The sequence below is a fragment of the Dromiciops gliroides genome, chromosome 2, assembly GCF_019393635.1.
Source record: "Dromiciops gliroides isolate mDroGli1 chromosome 2, mDroGli1.pri, whole genome shotgun sequence".
NCBI classification, from domain to species: domain Eukaryota; kingdom Metazoa; phylum Chordata; class Mammalia; order Microbiotheria; family Microbiotheriidae; genus Dromiciops; species Dromiciops gliroides.
In genome coordinates, this window is record NC_057862.1 from 158,757,994 (window position 1) to 158,779,957 (window position 21,964).

The window sequence follows — 21,964 nt, forward strand, 5'->3', positions numbered from 1 at the left end:
TATGTAAGTGTGTTAAATCAGGTTTAAATAAATTGTGATAATGGTAATAGTGTGTGAAGGTTTTGTGATTAAAAATATGAGACACATAATTTTGGGGTGATTTAATCATTTTATTAATAGACTGGGAGGTTATTAATAAAAGGAAGTCTATTGGCCACTTCTCTCAGACCAAAGACCCCCAATGGTAGTGGGGTCTGTTGTGAATATTTCTTTTTTTGTTTTGTTTTGTTTTTTGGCAAGACAATGAGGGTTAAATGACTTGCCCAGGGTCACACAGCTAGTGTCAAGTGTCTAAGGTCGGTTTTGAACTCAGGTCCTCCTGAATCCAGGGCCAGTGCTTTATCCACTGTGCCACCTAGCTGCCCCCTGTTGTGAACATTTCTAAGTCCAACAAAGTAAAGAAACAGCAAAGTCTCCAAACTGTAGAAGGATAGGTTTATTGAGAGAGGGATCCTGTCTCACAATAAAGCCAGTCCATTCAGGGATAGGACCTGAAAGACCCTGAGCCTAAGGATCCAAGGGTTTTTATACCCCTACAGGGCTTCTAAGTATTTATACACTACTAAATTTAGACAAACCCCTCCCATTATAAAATCTAAATGATACAGAAAAACGAAATTGAGACATAGTAGTCATGATCATAGTAGTCATAGTAGATCATGGTTCGTGGGGACAGGGACGGGACAGGGACATTGGCAAAGTTTTGCTCAGCAGACAGCCAAGTCGGGGATTTAGTCAAGTCAGTCAACCAAATGGGTTTATGTTTAGGGTGCTCAATGCTGATTGGCTACTTCAGCTTAAAAGATACTATTTTTTTCTGTTCATTTCCTTTTTATTATGAACTTGACAAACATTAACAAATTGAACATTTCTCCAGACATGGAAACATACAAGAGGACTATACATGAAACTATCACATACAGCCTAATTTTTAAAGTCTATTTCAAATTTGACATTTGAAATCCAACACTGTCCCTTTTGTCCTCATCGCCTTCTAAACTTCCTTCTAATTTCTGTGTATTTTTAAAAGATTCATTGCCATTCTTTCCTTAGTTTTTTTTTGGGGGGGTACCTATAGGTCCTTTATCTTCTTGGTGCTACATACTTATATCGCTGGGTCAAATGGTATGCTTAGTTTAGAGACTTTTTTTGGGGAGGCAGGGGAGGTGAGTATAATTTCAAACTGCTTTCCACAATGTTTGGACCAATTCTACCAACAGTGCATTAGTGTGTTTCTCCCCTCCCCCCCCCCAGTTCCAACAACAATAGTCATTTTGCCTTTTTGTCAAGAAGATACTATTTTTAGTGTTGTGGTTAACCACGATGTACCTTGGGACCACAATGGGGAGGGACATCAGTTAAGGAGAACTTTACAAGAAATCAACTAAAGAATCTACATCAAGAACAGGTTACATAATATCTATGCTCTGTACTATATTATTATTAACCTAAGAGACTAGAGAACACTTAAAATGAAGTAAGTCACCATTTGTAGTCTATAATACTGATTACTACCATAGTTAAATCATTTCTAAGGCTTAGGGAAAATCTCACTCACAGGTCACACTTCATATACCCTTCTAACTATAAGAGGTCCATCTTATAGGAATCAAATCTTATTGGTTGACATGATTGGAAGTGGACAATATTAAAATGAGGTGCAAACCTCCTGACTCAGATCACTCAAATTTTGAGAATATCAGAGAAAGAATCTAGACCACACCCAAACTGATGGGGCACAATGGTTCCCACCTAAAACTGGTTCTTTCAGGCCAAATTTCATCAGTAATTCAGCTATCTAGACAAACTAGACAAATGGACCTGTCTCCAACCAAGACTCCTTTGACCCAGATGACTTACTTTCAAGGAAAACTTAGACTTTGGAGTGGGGTAGGGTGAGGGCAGGAAAGAATTAAGAAAGGAGGGGAGATCACTGGGTCCCCTAAGATATCAGTTATTAATAATTATTTTATCACAGTTTCATTTGGATCTCAGCTAGCAAAGATCTAGAATTTTTGGACCCTGGTAAATCTTCAAACCTGATCAACACAGTGGCCAACCATGTCGCCTGAGGACTGATCATAAGGCATGCTTCCCATCTTTTAATAAAGGTGATAGGTTCAAAGTTCAGACATTTTCAAATATGACCAATGTGTGAATTTGTTTTCCTTTATTATGCTAATTTGTTACAAGGAGGGGTTTCTTTTTGGGGGGTGGGAATTGAAGCGAGGGCAAGAGTGACTAATGATAGCCAAAATCAGGGGTGGGGGAAAGGAAAAGAGCTACAATTTAGTAGTTTTCTTTTTCTTTCTTTTTTTTTTTTTTGTGTGTGAGGCAATTGGGGTTAAGTGACTTACCTAGGGTCACATAGCTAGTGTCAAGTGTCTGAGGTTGGATTTGAACTCAGGTCCTCCTGAATCCAGGGCCGGTGCTCTATCTACTGTGCCACCCAGCTGCCCCATAATTTAGTAGTTGTTGAAAATACACATCAGGAGCTTCAGAGAGGATTGAAGATAAGCAAAACAGCTTCTTAATGTGATGAATTGATTACAAGCTATGAAAAAAGCTGTATGTAATGACATTTGTGGTTTCATGACAATCCATTTTTCCTCCTCTTTGTATATGGCAAAGTTCAAACTTGGTGGTGGTGGTCAATTTCAGAATAACAAAATTAAACATTAAGAAAAATGTTAGGGGGCAGCTAGGTGGCACAGTGGATAGAACATCGGCCCTGGAGTCAGGATTACCTGAGTTCAAATCCGGCCTCAGACACTTAACACTTACTAGCTGTGTGACCCTGGGCAAGTCACTTAACCCCAATTGCCTCACACACACACACACACACACACACACACACACACACACACAAATGTTAGGGGCAGCTAGGTGGCGCAGTGGATAAAGCACCAGCCCTGAATTCAGGAGGACCTGAGCTCAAATCTGGACTCAGACACTTGACACTTATTACCTATGTGACCCTGGGCAAGTCTTTAACCCTCATTGCCCTGCCAAAAATAAAAAGAAAGAAAGAAAAAGAAAAGAAAAATGTTAGAAGGTTGAAAGTTCAGAAGAGAGCTGAAACTGTGTCAAGATGCTAAGTGATATCAGAAACCTGAAATCGTGTATTTAGAGTATATTCAATTCAACCAGGGGAGTTCACATAACTTGCTAAGATTTGCACCTGTTAAGAACACTGTGGTCAAGCTATGAGTTCTCCAGGTTGTCCTCATAGTTCAGAGTATTCTTACAAGTTAATATGCAAACATTCTAATTTTTGGTGACATTAACAACCTGCATTTACTTTACTGTTGAGATGGAGTGTTGTGCAGTGTGGACCTGGAGTTGACTTGGGTTCAAATTCCACTTTTCATATTGTACTACAGTGAAGAACAACACACCTTCCCCCTCGTGGGACTTGTCCCCACAGAAGACAAAGGCAATAGTATGAAGCCTAAGAGGGCAATTTTGATGAGTGCAGGAGGGTCAGAGGAGAGGTAAACAGAAGGGAAGTGGATATATGGCCCTGCTGGCTGGGATGTGGGATGAGTACCCAAAAGGGGAGACTAGGAATACCAAAGACACTAGTATAATTTTGCTCAAATTAACTATAGTTTAGGATGAAGTTAAAACCTTTATATAATTAACTTAGATGGTTTTTGCATTCTATTACCTATGCAACTTGAACACAAAGAGGAAAATCTGACTCCCAGTTCAACGTCAGTGAGCTATCTTTAAAATGACAGTAATAGTGGATGGAGTACTGGCTAGGGAGCCAGGAAGACCTGAGTTCAAATCCAGCCTCAGACACTTGACACTTACTAGCTGTGTGACCTTGAGCAAATCACTTAACCCCAATTGCCTCATCAAAATAAAATAAAATGACAGCAATTATGTTACTATGATCCAGGTCTCTTGAATAAATTGAAATACATGTGATTTTAGTTGATTATAGCATTAAACTTTCTGTACTAAAATTTACTTCAGGAGGGATTCTCATCAAAAAGTAATTTCTTAGGGGCAGCTAGGTGGTGCAGTAGATAGAGCACCAGCCTTGGATTCAGGAGGACTTGAGTTCAAATCTGGCCTCAGAAACTTGACACTTACTAGCTGTGTGACCCTGGAAGTCACTTAACCCCAATTGCCTCACCCTGCCCCCAAAGGTAATTTCTTATTAACTCCTTACAAGATCAGTTTCTTGGGTTCTCTGCTTCACCAATAAATAAGTAAGTAAGTAAATAAATAAATAGATAGATAGATAGATAAATAAATAAACAAATAAATAAATTGTGCCCTATTACAAATCCACCATCACAGTTGTAGAGTTGTTTGTTGATGTGTTCACTCATTGATTTTTGGTATGGAAAATTCTTATAGGATTGAGGCTTTTGATTTAACATGTCTAAAAAAGAATCACAGTGAATTAGAATAATTCATGATAAGAATTCTCAGAATTTCCTTTGAAACCAAGTACTAAAAATGGAGTTGAAAGGAGCATCCTATATATAGCTATGGAGTTACATTTTGCAGAGAATGAATTTAATAGTCTTTAAAGATGCTGGGGCTGATAAAATGATGACTTAGGTCTGTGGTTCTAGAATATCCTGATCCTAGGGCCCCTTGAAAGTCACAGGCTAGCTGAATACACATGATTTTTTTACAAGTAGGCAACCCTTATTTGTGATCCTCTCCTATATGTATTGACTTTCCTATTCCGGAATGACTGAAACTATGACAGTATAAAGTTTTATGTGACAGTCAACAAGAAACCAGAGGGCAAAGAAGTTTAAAACGAGGTACCTGACAGGAAGTTATGTATATAGCACAAAGGCTGTTTGGTCTGAATATCAAAGTTTATTGAAATAAAATATAATCTATAATAAAAAATACTAAGGATATTATTCACTGGTTACAGTTTTAAGTTATATTTACAAAACATCCAACATTTTATCTAACAATGATACTATCTTTGTTACAACAGTAAACATGAAATTATTAAGTTCCAATACTGAATAATCCTTGCAGTCACAGGAGTCAATTTTATACTTTCCAATTTGTCTAATATGCCTTAAAAAAGGAATATACTTCAAAAAGCAAAACAACCAATTATTTACTGTAACTCATTTTAGTCTGATGTAATTTTTAGCACAATTAATATTTAGAACAGTAAAATTGTCAGAACTTTAGTTCAACTTTAAGAGATACTCTGAAAACTTAATTCAGAGAAAGCCCCTTCCTATAGGTCATCTTTTGGGTTGCTATTTTAAAAAAAATTATTGGGATTACAGATAGTTGAAGGAAATTCCAAGCAGAAATTTTAGACGTAGAGGTCAGGGTTTTTGAGAAACTAAGAGAGGAGTTGGGGGGAGGAACAATAAATGGTTATTTTGACCTGAATATTGTAAATTCTAACAGCTTTGAGAAATGGATGGTGGCTTGTGTAACCAGAAAGGCCCCCTCTCCTCTCCTTGGTATATCACTGAAGCTTCTAAATCTAAGTGAACTGATTGGAGAGATGGGAGAAAAAAATGCAACTATTCCCTTTCCACTCCATCCCTCACTTTTTCACTCCCTCTTTTTCATCCCATCTTGTACTCCTTAAAGTGTGTCATAGCAAATTTGCAAGTGTCCTACAGAAGGAAAAACTTTAAACAAAATGACTTTTCTTTGAATTTCAAAGATTTAGGGATAGATCTGTGAGGATATATCTGATCTCAGAGTCAATATTATTTTGCTGAAACACATTAACTCAGGGCCTGTGGAATTGGGTCATGTAGATGATTACAGAGTGATTACTTCATATATTAAAACTGAATTTGATAAACCAGTGGTTTAGACTGTGGAGTGTCCTTCACACATTAAGGACAGTCAGTCTTAAAATATATTCCATTAATTAGAACACTTAGAGGAAAATGCTCTAGCTACTGTGCCCCAAGACTAATTGCCTCTTTAAATTCTGTAGTTTAAAAAAACCCCAAACCAAAATGAAACAAAAACTTATAAAAGTTTTCTGCATTTACCTTTAAACACAAAAGGGAAAAAAAGAGCCCTTCAAGCCTAACTGGGATCAACTTTCAAAAAATATTTACCACATTTTCCTCTAACTTTAAGGTAAAGGCAGCATCCCTGATCAAAAAGCAGTGTTTTGGGGTTTTTTCAAGTAAAGATGAATATAAAGTTTGTTGCTAATTGAAAAAACTCCAAGATAGTTACAGAAACAGTATTGAGGTCCAACAGAAATGTTCACTATTAATTATGCTTCTGATTTATTTTGAGTAAAATGACACTATACTTTTTGTTCATGGTGAGTGGTTAAATGCTTAAACTTTTTACTCCTGCACTGGTATCTGAATTTCCTGCCTATAGCAGCAGGGTACCAAGCTCTTGTAGCTTTATATAAGGCAAGTAAGTGTAGATAATTTTCAGGATAATAGCAGAGATATCTGAGCCTGATTTTAAATTTGTAGTCCTGCAACTCTTCCCTTCTTTGTTTCTCAGTCTAATTTATGACGAGAAGGGGCACAGACTGCTTAGAAGTAAGAAGTTGAAAGAAAAGGTTCTTTTTAAGTCCAAATTCCTATCAATATCAATATTAACTAAATGATGCATTAATTTGAATCTCAATACCAGATTTAAACTAAAAAATTCTAATGTCCAACAATTTGGTACAGTGTTTTTTATCCTAGATCATTCAATCACCATAATATGTTCAGAAGTTTTGTTTTGATCAGATAGTCCCTAATTAAAAATTGAAAAAAATATTTTTATTAGTGCTACTTTATAGAAAGTCATCTGCTTTGGTCAACTGCTATCTAAACAAATATTACTATTATATTTCTCATTGTGGATAGAGCAGACTATATATTATCTATGTAGATATAGATATGTATTTTAAACACCTAATCCTCTTTATAATTTAAGTTTTTTCCACATGTCTAAGGATGCCAAACATTAAACTGGCATTAATAGTAGGAGTCACATTGGGATATCAAATTATAATTTTGTATAAGGGCTAAGGAAAATTACATTTTAGCTTAGAAATTCATTGAATGATGACTTATTTGGCTTAGTTAAAGGATTCAGCAAGAACTATCAGATTCCATTAAGTTGTTTTTTTTATCTGCAGTCACTTACAAAAAAACCCCAGGAATTTAACCACACTTTATTAAATAACATTGTACACCAATCATTAGACATACCAGTGAGAATGAGAACACTTGAAGAATATGGGGCAGACACATCCCCAAAGGATTCTAAGTGGAAAGAGATAGTTGTCTTTCCATTTATACAAAAATTCATATACACATACTTTCATCTTGATGACTTTATTTCACTGGACAGCAGGTTTACATAATTAAAAATTTGTTTTTAATCTACGAAAGAGATTTGAATAAAAAATAGGTTGCTAAAAGTTTTCCACCAGATACCCCTGTTTTGACAGGACCAATCTCTTACTGCACCCTTCACAGTATAAAAGCATTCTGAAAAATACTTTAGGGAGATGCCACATTTTAACAAGAGAAGATAGTACAACACATATGACTACACAGAAAAGCTGACCTGGAAACAAATCTTTTAGCAAGCAATTTTACTTCAAAATGACATGGTTGAATGGAAAATGGTTCTCAGAATGCATTTCAGTTAAAAGTGTACAATACATGTGACTACTATAAATAATACCTTGTGCTTATACTGTGCCATTTATTCATGGGTCCAAAAGACAAACAAGGATTGTTTCCATTTACAGATTAAAACTGAGGCACAGGAAGTTTATCTACTTGACCAAAGAAAGGTAGGAGGCTACCTTTTAGAACCAACACACCTCAGGACTCTAGATTTTCAGCTCTGTTAAAGACTAAGCTACTCCTTCTCTACTACAAAATTGTACAGATACCTTGTATGGTTTATTAAATTATATCAGATACTAGCAAGTTTTAACATCAGATCTTTAATTAAGCTACTATGTGGCTAACAGAGAACTCAGATATAAAGCATATAAGCCTTCCTTTTTGTGGGCTTTGAATCACCTGGCACATCAAACAGGAAAACATTAAAACAAAGCACTTGAAAGGCAGTACAAAATGTATTTTACTAAAAGTTATGACTGCTTAAGCATTGCTCTGGAAATTCTCCTATCACGAATTTTTTTCCTGCAGTTTTATGACATTTCTGTGTACTACCACTTTAATGAAATCCACTTGTCATTGTTTCCCCAGTCTATGTTCAACTTTCTGTACAGATTTTCTTAAACTTGCTTACACAATAAGGCCCTCTGTCCCTAGGTGAGTAGAGCCCTGATTCACAACTCAGAAACAAAATGCTTGGAAACAAAACAAACAATTCACGTAATCGTGTTATGGCTTTTAAGTCTGAAGTGACTAATGTTGATCAGCCAGCTAATCTAATATTAACAAATTTGAGCAAATTGGAACTAAAAGGGAAGAGTTCTGTCCATAAGACAGGACAAAAAGCGAAGGGCACAGAATATGCAACAGGGATAATGATACACTCCAAATTCTAGCCGTAAACTGAAGCTTCACTCTAACTATACTCATCTCTCACATAGAAATGCTCACTTCCCAAGCAGGGGGTGTAACTGACATAAATATTAGCCAGTGAATTATGATGTTTACTGCAGTTTGTACTTGAGCTTCTCTGGGTGTAGAGTAGCATGAGATGTATGCATGTACACACACATGTATGCACATATATACATAAACATGTAACGGATTCTTAAAGATAAAACTATAAAGTAAATTTAAATGCTTGCAACATACACATAAAACCTTGAAGCACTGCTGTCTGCATTGCATCACTCGGTGGGAGGAGCCAAGTGCAGGAAGTCTGCATGTAAGACAGTCCAGCTCCTGTGTCCATTCCCTGCCCTGCCTCTTTTGCCAGATGATAAAGATTTCCTGTATGCAGATTAGACTCTGTGAGTATCAGAAACTAAACGTGTTATTCTCTTAAGATGTAACCCACAGAGGATATTGAATTTCAGTCACTACAAGTTCAGGCTGTCAGGGAAATACTACAATATACAACTATCAAATGCAAAAGACACGCAAACCAGCAACTCAATGTCTGAATACTAATAATCTGTGGAGAAAAATACAAAATATTGAAAAGTAAGCTAGAGTTGCTCTGAAATTCTTGATAACCTCTTCATTGAAGGGAAATAAAAATATCTGAAAGGGTTTTTTTTTTAATGGCACAGGACATTATTTTTTCCCCTTTACTTTCTATAATAATCAAAAAGAACTTTTTTTAATCATTATTACCCTTAATACATCAAACTGAATTTCAGGAATGTAAGAAAGACCTGGAAATACTATATATAAAACTGTGGTATTAACAAATACATTAAAATTTTCAGTATTTTCTTATAATTATACATTGAGATTGCTCTGATATTAACAGTGCTGGTTTAAGTGAATAATTTTTCAGTGGGAATACAGGATGGCAGTATTATCTTTGGAAACAACTAGAAGATAATGATTAACTTTTACACATTTATTTTTTCAAAAGCAATAAATAAATTTAAGTACATGACTGTGGGACAATCTGCATTAGTTATGGATTGGATTTTCTTTAATTTCTTGTTTTTAATTTGTCACTCCAACTGGTATGATCTCTTTTGGGTAAAGAAAATAAATCACGGTGTTTGTTAGTCTATTATCAAGCATAAATTTGACAGCTTCAGTATTGGGATGGAAGTTAATTTGTTTGCTTCTACAAAGAATGATGTCATACATTTTATTAGGTCATCAATGTATGATTAATTGCCAACAATTATCAAGAGATCCAAAAAACAATGTATATCAAAGTTTTATGTCCAAAATGGGATCTTCAACTGTTCGTTAGTATAGCAAAGTTGAAGGTATGGTCAACTCTGTAATGTACAACAGATAAGCAATATAGAGGGATATAATGATTCAGCTTAACCCTGGACTTTGTCTAATTATTCCATCCATAAATAAAATTCTACTTTTTCTATAAGAAATTATATTACACTTGGTTTTTGATCATAGTAGTAGCTAAAGGAGTCATCATTAAAATTCTAGACTACTTTTAAGCAGTCTATCGTCATCCCAAACCAGAAAAGTTATTTTCCAGATGGATGCCTAGAACAATTTATGGTGTTCTTAAGTAAATGTACTTACCTAGGCTTAGATTGGGAATCACAACACTTTCTGGAGCAGCAACAATTTTTTCCAAAATGACTAAAATAAACTGCTACATAGAAAGCTTATCAAAAAGACTATTAAGATAATTATTTTCTTAATTGTATCTGGAAATACAGGAGAATTTATGGTTCCCTCATAATAAAGTTCAACAAATATTCTTTCTGAATCCTATAAAGATTATTAGATTTACATATTTATTTGGTTCCCATAAATTAGAAAATCTGATTGCTTCTACATAAGTTTCCCCAAATTCTAACCTATTGGCTGAAATAAGACAGTGATATTACAAATGAGTGCCTTTCCATCAGACTAAAAGAACATCTGGACCTCTTAAAATCCCATTCTGAAGTGTGCTTTTTGTTTATTCGTGATTTTAAAAAAATATTTATATTTAATTTACTTGCTTAAATGGGCAAGTGGACATAATCTTAGTGTTAAGGTTCAAGGTTTTTATGAAAAAAGGCAGATATTAGTTAATTCTGGATTCCTACATTTGCATTTTTACAACACTATTATTATACATTCTAGTTTCCTCCCACTAGTTGCTTATCACATGGTCACTAAGTAAGAATTGTGTGGTCCAATTTACCTATAATAACGAATGCTAAGCCAAACCAAAACAATAAACTTTCACATAACTATAAAATCATTTCTATCTATCCTGACAGAATAAGAGTATTAATATTATACCCACTTGTCTATTGTGGGAAAAAGGATTACAGATCTTTATTTTGACCACCCTCCCCCCCATTTTAATCAAATGAGGCTCCATTCTTAATCCTCAAAGAGATGGTAACTAAAATGAACATGTTCTTCAAGAAGAGGTAAAGGTATTTATGGGGTAATGGTGGTAAAGTCCTAATATATACATGTAGGTTTAAAAAAAATTCCAATATTTGAAGCAATGAGCACTTAAGTGAAAGGCCTAGCTTCTTACAGGCAACAATGTTTTTACATTGGTCATAAATAAATCCTTGAAATTAATTTTTAAAAATTATTCTGATATTTTGATTTCAGGAAGGAATCTAACAAAACCAATTATCTCCTTTCATTGTTAGAACAGAAGATGCTATAGCTTACTAACTGATGAGTAACAAAATGTCACTATGACACAAAACTTGCTGTGATTTGCATGTTCAACTACAAAGTGCGGTATTTTTCATGATGGATGATACAGACACTTCCAACTTGTAACAAGGAATTCCAGCTCATAACGAGTGCACTGTGCAACTCTGAGTCTGATTGTAACTAAGTAGCAACTTCTTCCTTTTAAAAGACGAACAAAATCCGCTGGGTAATCAGGCACAGACGGTATGGAACGGTTTTTCTTCCTTTCATCCCATGGTTTTGTTTCTCAGGGCAAGTACTTGGCTCCAACAGAATCCAACACCTGTTACAGAATGACACAACTATTTTTCTCCTTTTCCTTTTCTTTGTCTTTTTCCCGAGGTTCTTTGCGTTTCCGTTCATTACTCCCAGATTGTCTTCCACTTAATGGAGAGGCAGTTACTTGTGCTGGCTGGCCCTGCTTTAATTAAAAAACAAAAAGATTAAAAATAAAGCATGGAAGGATATATTAATTATGTTAAGTGATAATCTTGAAAAAAATCACAACAGTGAAAGAAGTCATTAAAGGAATCATAAGATATTGACAGATACTGTAGCAAAATTTGTATAATTACCTCTTCTTAGATAAAGCATGCCTCATTTTAAGTAAGTGAACAAAGTAAGAATTCCAAATTAAAGAACTAATAATAAGCATGAGACTAACTTGTTTTACACAATCCCAAACTATACATTTAAACAATTTTTTAGGCTGGAGTACTTCCAATGTTGGAAGGTGTTTATCTATCTATGTATACATGTGCACACATGCACACACACATATAAACATGCGTATAGATACATGTATGCATGTGTACAATGTATTTATATGTATGCATGTATATCTGGACATATGTGTATACATACACACACATACCCAAAAGCCATGCTAACCCAACTTTGCTTTATTGTAAATTCGTTTTTAAAAAGAGAAAAAGATACAAGAAAAGTTCTGGGAACTATAATTGCCTAGTAATCAAATCGCAAGGAAATCTAGAAATTTTTTTGATCTAGAAGGATGATAGGATGCTTGCAGGGGCAGAAATTTCTGAACTTGGAAAGTGTTACAAGGAAAAACGAACTACATGGGATTTGAGATGTATAGCAAGCAAGACTATTTATTTCAATGCCTAGCAAATGACACAACTTTTACCCTTCAATTTAAAAAGTTTTTAACTATATCTAGTAACTTTTTTTTGGGGGGGGGCAGGGCAATGGGGGTTAAGTGACTTGTCCAGGGTCACGCAGCTAGTAAGTGTCAAGTATCTGAGGCCACATTTGAACTCAGGTACTCCTGAATGCAGGGCCAGCACTTTAACCACTGTGCCACCTAGCTGCCCCCTCCAGTAACTTTTTCTAATAAAAATGTAGCTCTAATTTTATAATGGGAGCCACAGGACAAGAATGGTCCCTTTCTTGAGACTTTATTTAGAGTTAACTTTAGCTAGAACATATGTATTCTAGTTTAAATTTTGCCTTTTGGGTGTAAGTTATATCAGGATCCTCAAAGTAATATAATGAGATTATTATAATGTATAATATATTTAAATATAGTTATAATATATAATTAACATATTTTTAAAAAACAGTTATTTTGTGATAGCTTGCATTAATAAAATATATTTGAAATAATAAATAACAGAATTTAAATGAAGTTATCCAAATAATTATCTTTAATACTTAATTACCAGGATTGCTACTGAATTCAGGTGATGTGCCACAAAAACATTTCCTACACAAAAGTCCAAATTTAAGGAAATAATTATTGAACGTTAGTTCAATTCTTTTAGTATCACCTCAACCTTTTACAACAGTTATTTTATTGCCCCAGTAAAAGAATAAATAGGAGTCAGTTTTTTTTTCCACTTGCTAACATAAAACATTTCAAAAGGACACCCTCTAAATGAGGAGTTAACCCTTTTTGTGTCATGGATCTCTTTGGCAATATGATGAAACATATGGCCCCTATTCAGAATGTTTTTAAATGCTTAAAATAAAATGCACAGGATTATAAAGGAAACCAATTTCAGTGGAATGCAGTTATCAAAATGTAAAAACCAGAACAAAACAAAAGACAAATTCAGAGACCCCAGGCTAAGAACCCCTACTCTAAGTGCAAATAAAACACCCATTAGAATATTAAAGGCACTATAACTAGAAAAGAAGTGACATTTGTATGAAAGAAAAGGCTAATTAAGAGTAATAATCCAGTAGATTTTAACATTTAAATCTGTAGTTATAAAGAAAATATTGAAAAAAGTTTTACCAACTGAATTTTAAGAGGACTTCTAGATTTATAGTACAATTAGCTGACAAGATACACTTTCCAATGGAACTAGCCCCAAAGGCATAATTAACATCATTGCTTTTCTGAGAGATCATTTATGAAGCAGAATATAATCTGACAAATAATTTCAGGAAAGGAGGATTTTTTTTTCTTTTTTTTCAGGCAATGCAGGTTATGTGACTTGCCCAGGCTCACACAGCTAGCAAGTGTCAAGTGTCTGAGGCTGGATTTGAACTCAGGTCCTCCTGAATTCAGGGCCAGTACCTTATCCACTGTGCCACCTAGCTGCCCCCCTGAAAGGAGGATTTCTGATAATGATTTTAGTGTTCAGTATGGTATAGAATCAATAACCTGTGATGCTTAATTAGATGCTGACTAAATTGAAAACTAAAGCCTAAAACTTATTTTCTCAAGTGAGATATTTTCTCCCCCTCACTAAAAGTTCTAATCATACTTTTTAAAAAAACCCAGGAAACTTTTTTCTTTAATTATTTTTTTTTTACCTGGGCTTGTGTAGCAGCGGCTGCGGCTGCAGCTGTGGCTGTGGCTGCGGCTGCAGCTGCTGCTGCTTGCTCTTGTTCCTGATAATATTGAGAAGCCCGTCTATCTTCTTCCTCTTGGAGTTTCTTGGCTAGTTCCAGATCACTGATTCCTTCTGGGATTTGTTCCCAATTGATCTCTTGGCTCTGCTGTTCTTGTTGTAGAGACAAGGCCACATAATAGTCCTAATAGAAAAAATTATCATTTTTAGCTATGAAATTTTCCTGGGATTTAACTGTGTATTAATTGAAATATAGATCAGCCTATGAATAGGGTCATGTCCCCAAAATCTGATTCCTTGGAAAGAAAACCAGTTGGACATGAATAAATAACATGAATAACAGTTTTATATAAACTAAGTTTGGGGAATAAATTTTGTAATACGATAATATATTGTAAATGAAAAGTAAAATACAAAGCACTGGGCTAAGGTGCCAGAGAAGGTATTCGAAATTTAGATAAAACTTAGTCTATGACCTCCTTAAGTTTATAGTCTATTAGTAGGATATGATATATATATATATATATATATATATATATATATATATATATATATATAAAACTATAATACAGAAAAACAAGTTGTAAATGCAAAATAAAGCAGTCTGAAGCCTAATGGCAAGGTGTGAGTGGGAAATATTTCATGGAAGTGGTGGTACTAAGCTGGGATTTAAGAGATGAACAGCAATTCAATGAGAACAGGTAGAGGGAGAAAATTCTAGTCTCAAGGAATGGGTAAAATATAAAAACATAAAAGCAAACAATCTAAGGAATAGAGAACAGGCCAGTTTGGCTGATGCATAGATTAAATAAAGTATTCGGTGTGATATGTTAGAATAATAAGAGATAAAGACAGTAAAGAATAGGCACTGAAGTTATTTTCTTTTGTTTGTTTTGTTTTGTTTTTGGTGGGGCAATGAGCATTAAGTGACTTGCCCAGGGTCACACAGCTAGTAAGTGTCAAGTGTCTGAGACTGGATTTGAACTCAGGTACTCCTGAATCCAGGGCCAGTGCTTTATCTTCTGCTCCACCTAGCTGCCCCCTTCTTCTTCTTCTTTTTTTTTTAAAGCAGAAAAGTAATAAACAGAATTAATGCACATAGAATTTGGAAGATATTAGGGAAGATATGAGGAAATAAGTTCTTGGAGTCACCTGTAGAGAGGTCCTAAGTGAAATTTCAGGAATGAATGAGCTTGTCAAAGGAAAGAGCAAAGAGAGAAAAGAATAGCATCAAGGGTAGAACCTTGGGGAACGTGCACTTTCAGGGCTCAGGATGAGGAACCAATAAAGGAGAAAAGCAAGGAATGGTTAGTGAGGAAGCAGAACTAGAAGGGTGGTATCTTTGAACTCAAGGAAGTAAAGGGTGATCACCAGGGTCCAAAGTTGCAGGAAGATCAAGGAGGATGCATCTGAAACAAGTCTCTTTTAGCTTGGTAGGTTTGGCTCTCCTGAGAACTTAGAGAACTCTGTGTCCCATCCACAACATGCTGAGGTATTGGAGTGGGAGCTTCAATAGAAGTATGTATTAGTGAGGAGATGATATCCCAGATGTTGTATATATATCCAAAAGGTACTAAGTAGGCAAAAGAATATATTATGAAGCTCTTACAGTACAACATGTTTATAATGATGAAAATTGTAGTGGTAACATTTCTGTCTTGAATGACAGAAAATACAACTTCTTTTTTCTCTATATTTTTTCTCTGGTATATTTCTCAAAGCTATGTCCTTCCATCAAATACTACCTGAGCTCAACTGCAGTTACCCCACACCTAAAATACAATAGCTATTTAAGCCAAGCCAATCTTCCTGACTCCGAATTTCCTCTTCTAATTTAGCCTAAGGTGGGCAGGACCAGGAGAACACTTAACACAATAACAGCAACACTGCGCAATGATCAAATATGATATACTTAGCTCCTCTCAGCAATGCCATGATCTAAGACAATTCCAAAAGACTCATGATGGAAATGATCTCCACAGTCAGGAAAAGAACTATGAAGTCTGAATACAGATCATTTTCTTTTTCTTTTTTTTTAATAAACTTTTTTTTTTTTTTAGTGAGGCAATTGGGGTTAAGTGACTAGCCCAGAGTCACACAGCTAGTAAGTGTTAAGTGTCTGAGGCCGGATTTGAACTCAGGTACTCCTGAATCCAGGGCTGGTGCTCTATCCACTGCGCCACCTAGCTGCCCCAATACAGATCGTTTTCACTTATTTGTTTTTTCTTTCTTGTGGTTTTTCCCTTTTGTTCTGATTCTTCTTTCACAACATGACCAATGTAGAAATATTTAACATGATTATAATGTATATAACCTATATATGACATATGATATATAATCTGATATAACCTATATCAGATTGCTTGCTGTCTTAGGGAGGGAGGAAGAAAAATTTGGAACTCAAAATCTTACAAAAATGAATGTTGAAAGCTATATTTGCATGTAATTGGAAAAAATAAAATACTCTTAAGATGGATTCTGCCCCCCCCCAAAAAAAACCCAAACCAAAACTCACCAGTAATCTAGCAGAAGTAGCTGGCCGGTGCTTTATCCACTGAGTCACCTAACTGCCCCCGATTTTAAACTTCATTGAGTGGGCAGCTAGGTGGTGCAGTGGATAGAGCACCAGCCCTGGATTCAGGAGGACCTGAGTTCAAATCCATCCTCAGACACTTGACACTTACTAGCTGTGTGACCTTGGACAAGTCACTTAACTCTAATTGCCCCGCAAAAAAAAAAAGGAAAAAAGAGGAAGTTTAAAATCACACTTGCATAATGTAAATGAAATCGACAGTAAGAGATTCTCAAACTCATATTAATAGCTGAACTCAATTCAATTTTGGCTTCAGAAAAAAAATGCTGAAATACATTTTGCTTAATGAAGTAGAAAGGTAAGGTGTACTAACAATGTGGAATGTTGAATATGTGGTCAAAATTGGTCTTTTTGTTGTTGTTGTTGTTTTTTTCATTAACTGTTTTCTTTGTTAACAAGGAAGGATTCAATAGGGAAATGATGCTATTAAAAAAATGCTGAACAAAACATAAGAAATTGACATGGGACTTCCTGAGCTTATTTTAAGATAGTATTTGAAAGAATAAATTGATGTAGTTAATATTTGTCACAACTTAAGACTAATTAGGAAAGGTTAATTACCAAATTAATGTTGCTAAACTGTTGCTTAGCTTTCTTGTATGACATATTTGTACTGCTGACTCTCATGAACTTGCAGTCCAATAAGACTCTAAGAGTTCTTTTAGATGAACCATCAAACCATTCTTCCCTAATCTTGTTATTTGTGAAGTTGATTTTTTTTTTTTTTGGTGAGGCAATTAGGGTTAAGTGACTTGCCCAGGGTCACACAGCTAGTAAGTGTTAAGAGTCTGAGGCTGGATTTGTACTCAGGTACTCCTGACTCCAGGGCCGGTGCTTTATCCACTGCATCACCTAGCTGCCCCATGAAGTTGATTTTTAAAAACAAAAGTGTAAAACTACATTTATTCCTCTTAAATCACATTATCTTATTCATTTTGTTTCAATGTTCCAGCCTATCAAAATCATTTTGAATCCTGGCTCTTATCCCAGCTATATGTTATCTGCAAATTTGGTACACACATGATTTTTTGCCTTTATCTCTCTGTGGTAATGTACACTTTATCCAGCATCTATCTTGTCTGTACATAGCTGTTTGCAAGTTGTCTCATACATTGAACTGTGAGATCCTAGAGAACAGGGACTGTTTTTGCCATTCTCTACACTGCAGGTTATTAGTACAATGCCTGGCACAGAAAAGGTGTTTGATAAAAGCTTGCTGTCTTGACCTCTATTCATTTATAAAAATGATAAACAGTAAATAATCAGGCACGAATACCACTGCAAGGTTTAAATCCCAAAGACATCCCCCAAAAGGGAAAAAGACCTATTTGTACAAAAATGTTTATAGTAGTTCTTTTTGTAGAGGCTAAGAATTGGAAATCAAAGGAATGCCCAACAATTGGAGAATGGCTTAAGAAGCTGTGGTATATGATGGTAATGGAATATCATTGTGCTATAAGAAATGACAAGCAGGATGATTTCAGAAAAACCTAGAAAAACTTGCATGTACTCATGTACAGTGAAATGAGCAGAACCAAGAGAATGTTGTACATAGGGACAGTAATATTGTTTGATGAAGACTGTGAATGACTTAACTATTCTCAGCAATACAATGAATGGTCCAAGACAATTCTAAAGGGCTAATAATGAAGCATACTATCTACCTCCAAAGAAAGACATGACATTGATGAAACACAGACTGAAGCATGCTATTTTTCACTTTCTTTCATTGTTTTCTTTTATTCAAGTTTTCTTGTATAAAATGACCAATGTGGATTTTACATAATTGCGCATCTATAACCTATATCTGATTGCTTACTGCCTCGGGGAAGAGGAATAAAATTTGGAATGCAAAACTTTAAATAAAGGAATATTTACAAGAGAAAAAAAATAGTCAGGCGCACATCCCTGAGACATTCCACTGGAAATAGCCTTTTAAGCTGACATCAAAGAACTGATTATTACTCTGTAGTTCTAGCCATTTAATGTCAGTCAAGCAATAAACATTGATTAAGTGTCTATCATGAACCGGGCAATGTACTAAGTGTTGAGGATACAAAAAGAGGCAGTCAGTCCCAGCCATCAAGGAAGCTCACAATCTAATGGGGGAGACAACAAACAAATATATACAAATAAGCCACATACAGGATAAACAGGAAATAACTAAGAGAGAGAAGGTACTGTCTTTGAGAGAGGCAGGGAAAGACTTCCTATAGAAGATGAAATTTTATTTGGCACTTGAAGTCAGGGAAGGCAATAGTTGGAGTTGAAGCAGGAGAGCACTCCAGGCATGGGGGAATGAAAAGTGCCCAGTGCTAAGAGAGAGATGGAATGTCTCATTCAAGAACAGCATGAAAGCCAGTGTAACTGGATTGAAGAGTATGTGGCAAAGAGTAAGCTGTACATAGAAGGGGGCTAGATTATGAAGAGGAGTACTGAATGCCAAATAGAGGATTTTCTATTTGGTATGGAAGCCATAGAGAGTCAGTGGAATTCACTGAATGGGGAGTGGGGGCTGACCTGGCCAGACCTGTGCTTTAGAAAAATCACTTTGGTGGCTGAATGGAGGATGGACTGAAATGGGGAGAACTTGAGGTAGGCAGACCCACCAGAAGACTATTGCAATAGCCCAAGCATGAGATGATGAGGACCTACACCAGCGTGCTGGCCCTGCCAGAAGAGAAAAGGGACCTATTTGAGAGATGTTGCAAAGGTGAAATTGACAGCCCTTGGCAACAGCTTGCATGTACAGGGAGTGATAAGGGAGGGATAATGAGGAATTGAGGATGTCATCTAGGTTGCAAGGTTGAGGACATAGGAAAACGGCGTTACTCTTTATAGGAATAAGGAAGGCAGGAGAGGGGAAGGATTTGGGGGGAAAGATGATGAGTCCAGTTTTGGACATGTTGAATGTAAGATGTCTATTGGACATCCAGTTTGAGATATCTGAAAGGCATTTGGAGACGTGAGACTTGGAAAGTCAGCAGAGAAGGAATATCAGGATAGGTAGATTTGAGAATGATCAGCACTGAGATGGTAATTAGATTCATGGAAGCAGATGATATCACCAAAGGAAATAGTATAGAAGGAGGAAAAAAAGAGGACCCAGGACAGAATCCTGAGGTTCTAAGATAAAGAAATGATCTGGATGAAGATCCAGTAAAAGAGACTAAGAAGAAGTGGTTTGATAGGTAGTAGGAGAACCAGGGAAGGGTGGCATACTGAAAACCTATAGAAAAGAAAGTATCTAAGAAGAGAGAATGGTCAATAGTGTCAAAGGCCGCAAAGAGGTTGAAGAGATTGAGAATTGAGAAAAAGTCAAAAGATTTGGCAATTAAGAGATAACTGGGAGGGGGCGAGGGGGAGGTAGCTAGGTGGCACAGTGGATAAAGCACAGGCCCTGGATTCAGGAGGACCTGAGTTCAAATCTATCCTCAGACACTTGACACTTACTAGCTGTATGACCCTGGGCAAGTCACTCAACCCTCACTGCCCCGCAAAAATAAATAAATAAATAAATAAATAAATAAACAAACAAATAAATAAAAAGGACAAAAAAAGAGATAACTAGTAACTTTGGAAAGAGCAGTTTCTGTGGAATGATATTTGAAGCCAGATTGTAAGGGGTTAAGAAGAGAGAAAGTAGAAGCATCTGCTATAGATGACCTTTTCAAGGAATTTAGCTATAAAAGGTTAGAAAAAACAGATATATAACAATAGTAGCAGGGATGGAAGTTCTGAATCCACCTCACTATAATTAAATTGTAGCTAACATCCATCAGTAAGCATTAAGTATTTTTTCTGTGTCAGGTCCTGGGAATATAAAGACAAAAATGAAAAAGTTCTTGTCTTCAAAGACTCACATTCTATCAGGGGGGATAATATGTATACACCAAATAAATATGAGCTAATTTGTAAGAAAAAGGTGCTAGAAGCTACTGCTGGTGGGGTTATAAAAGGCCTTAGCAGACATGTGGATACTCAGAAGCTTAAGCAGAGATGTTAAAATAAATTTCTACTACTTCATGTTTCTTCCTCCCCTCAATCAAGTTTACTATTTCTAATTGCAATTCAGAAATAAGTTAGTAATCCAAGTGACAGGTAAGTAAATTAACTTCTCAGCACTATATTAATGAATTAAATCTTAGTTGAAAAGAAACACTTTAGAAACATGCTAATTTCTGAATGAAATGGGTATTTTTAAAAAGTTGACTTACCTGATCAATCTGGTCTTGTTGCCCTCTATATACAGTTTCTGGATCTGAGGGAGGCCTCAGACGGAATTCTGAGTCACAGAAATTTCCATCGCCATCTACATTATGTAGACTTTCCCAAACAACTTTTTCTTCGGTAAGAAAGCCCTGGTCAGTTACCAGCAAATATAGTTGACCCTTAATAAAAGCAAGGAAAGAATAAAAAGTTAAAGTGACAAACGTTATTTAGCATAGTATTTTGGAGGAATTTTGAGGTTTGGTTTGATGATTTGATGATTTGATATCTTCATAGCATTTAGTCAGAATGCCGGAAAAATCTGTTTGTATAATCTTCTGAATCCTGCTATACTAGTTTTAAACTAATACATTTCGGCATAAACAGAATTAGAAGCTCTTATTTGTTATATCCAATTAATATACATTTGGAGGAATATCACATCATCAATTACGAAAGTGCTGTAAAAGGGGCAGCTAGATGATGCAGTGGATAGAGCACTGGCCCTGGAGTCAGGAGTACCTGAGTTCAAATCTGGCCTCAGACACTTGACACTTACTAGCTGTGTGACCCTGGGCAAGTCACTTAACCCCAATTGCCTCACTAAAAAAAAACAAAAAACAAAAAAAACCCCGAAAGTGCTATAAAAAAATGCCAGGTAAAATGTGAGAAGCTGTCATAACAGAAACTGAAGAGCTAAGATAGTTATCAATAAAATTATACTCCTTTTTTAACTTTTTAGGAAGACTACCTCTGGTGATTCTCCTACCTTTCTAAACCCTCTCTCCTTAAGCTCCTGCCCCTTCATATTCCCTTAAATATGGATAATTCCCTAAGGTTTGATACCTTTATCTCCTTTCAACATATTCTCTCTAGGTTGATTTCATCTATTCCTACAACTTCAGTTATGATTTTTATGCAAATGCCTTACAAATTTCATGAATCCAGTGGAATTCCAGCATTCTGAGAACAGATAACACTTCACTTTTGTTTATCTCTGTATTTACCTAACAGTATCTGGCACAAAGGGTGTACTTAATAGAGAC

General features: G+C 35.7%; 1 protein-coding gene across 2 annotated transcripts in view; it reads right to left on the reverse strand.

Moving 5' to 3' along the window:
- Nucleotides 1-7,313: 7,313 nt before the first annotated feature.
- The window catches only part of MINDY2 (MINDY lysine 48 deubiquitinase 2), a 116,377-nt gene continuing 101,726 nt past the window's right edge, over nt 7,314-21,964 (reverse strand). The window contains exons 7-9 of one of the 2 annotated variants that reach the window (XM_043982821.1): nt 20,927-21,100; nt 14,079-14,300; nt 7,314-11,709 (exon numbers count right to left, since the gene is read on the reverse strand). In XM_043982821.1, the coding sequence (XP_043838756.1) occupies nt 11,578-11,709; nt 14,079-14,300; nt 20,927-21,100 (528 nt within the window). In that variant the 3' untranslated portion in view covers nt 7,314-11,577. Of the gene's footprint in view, nt 11,713-14,078; nt 14,301-20,926; nt 21,101-21,964 lie in introns of both variants that reach the window. The other variant, XM_043982820.1, reaches the window with a different exon arrangement.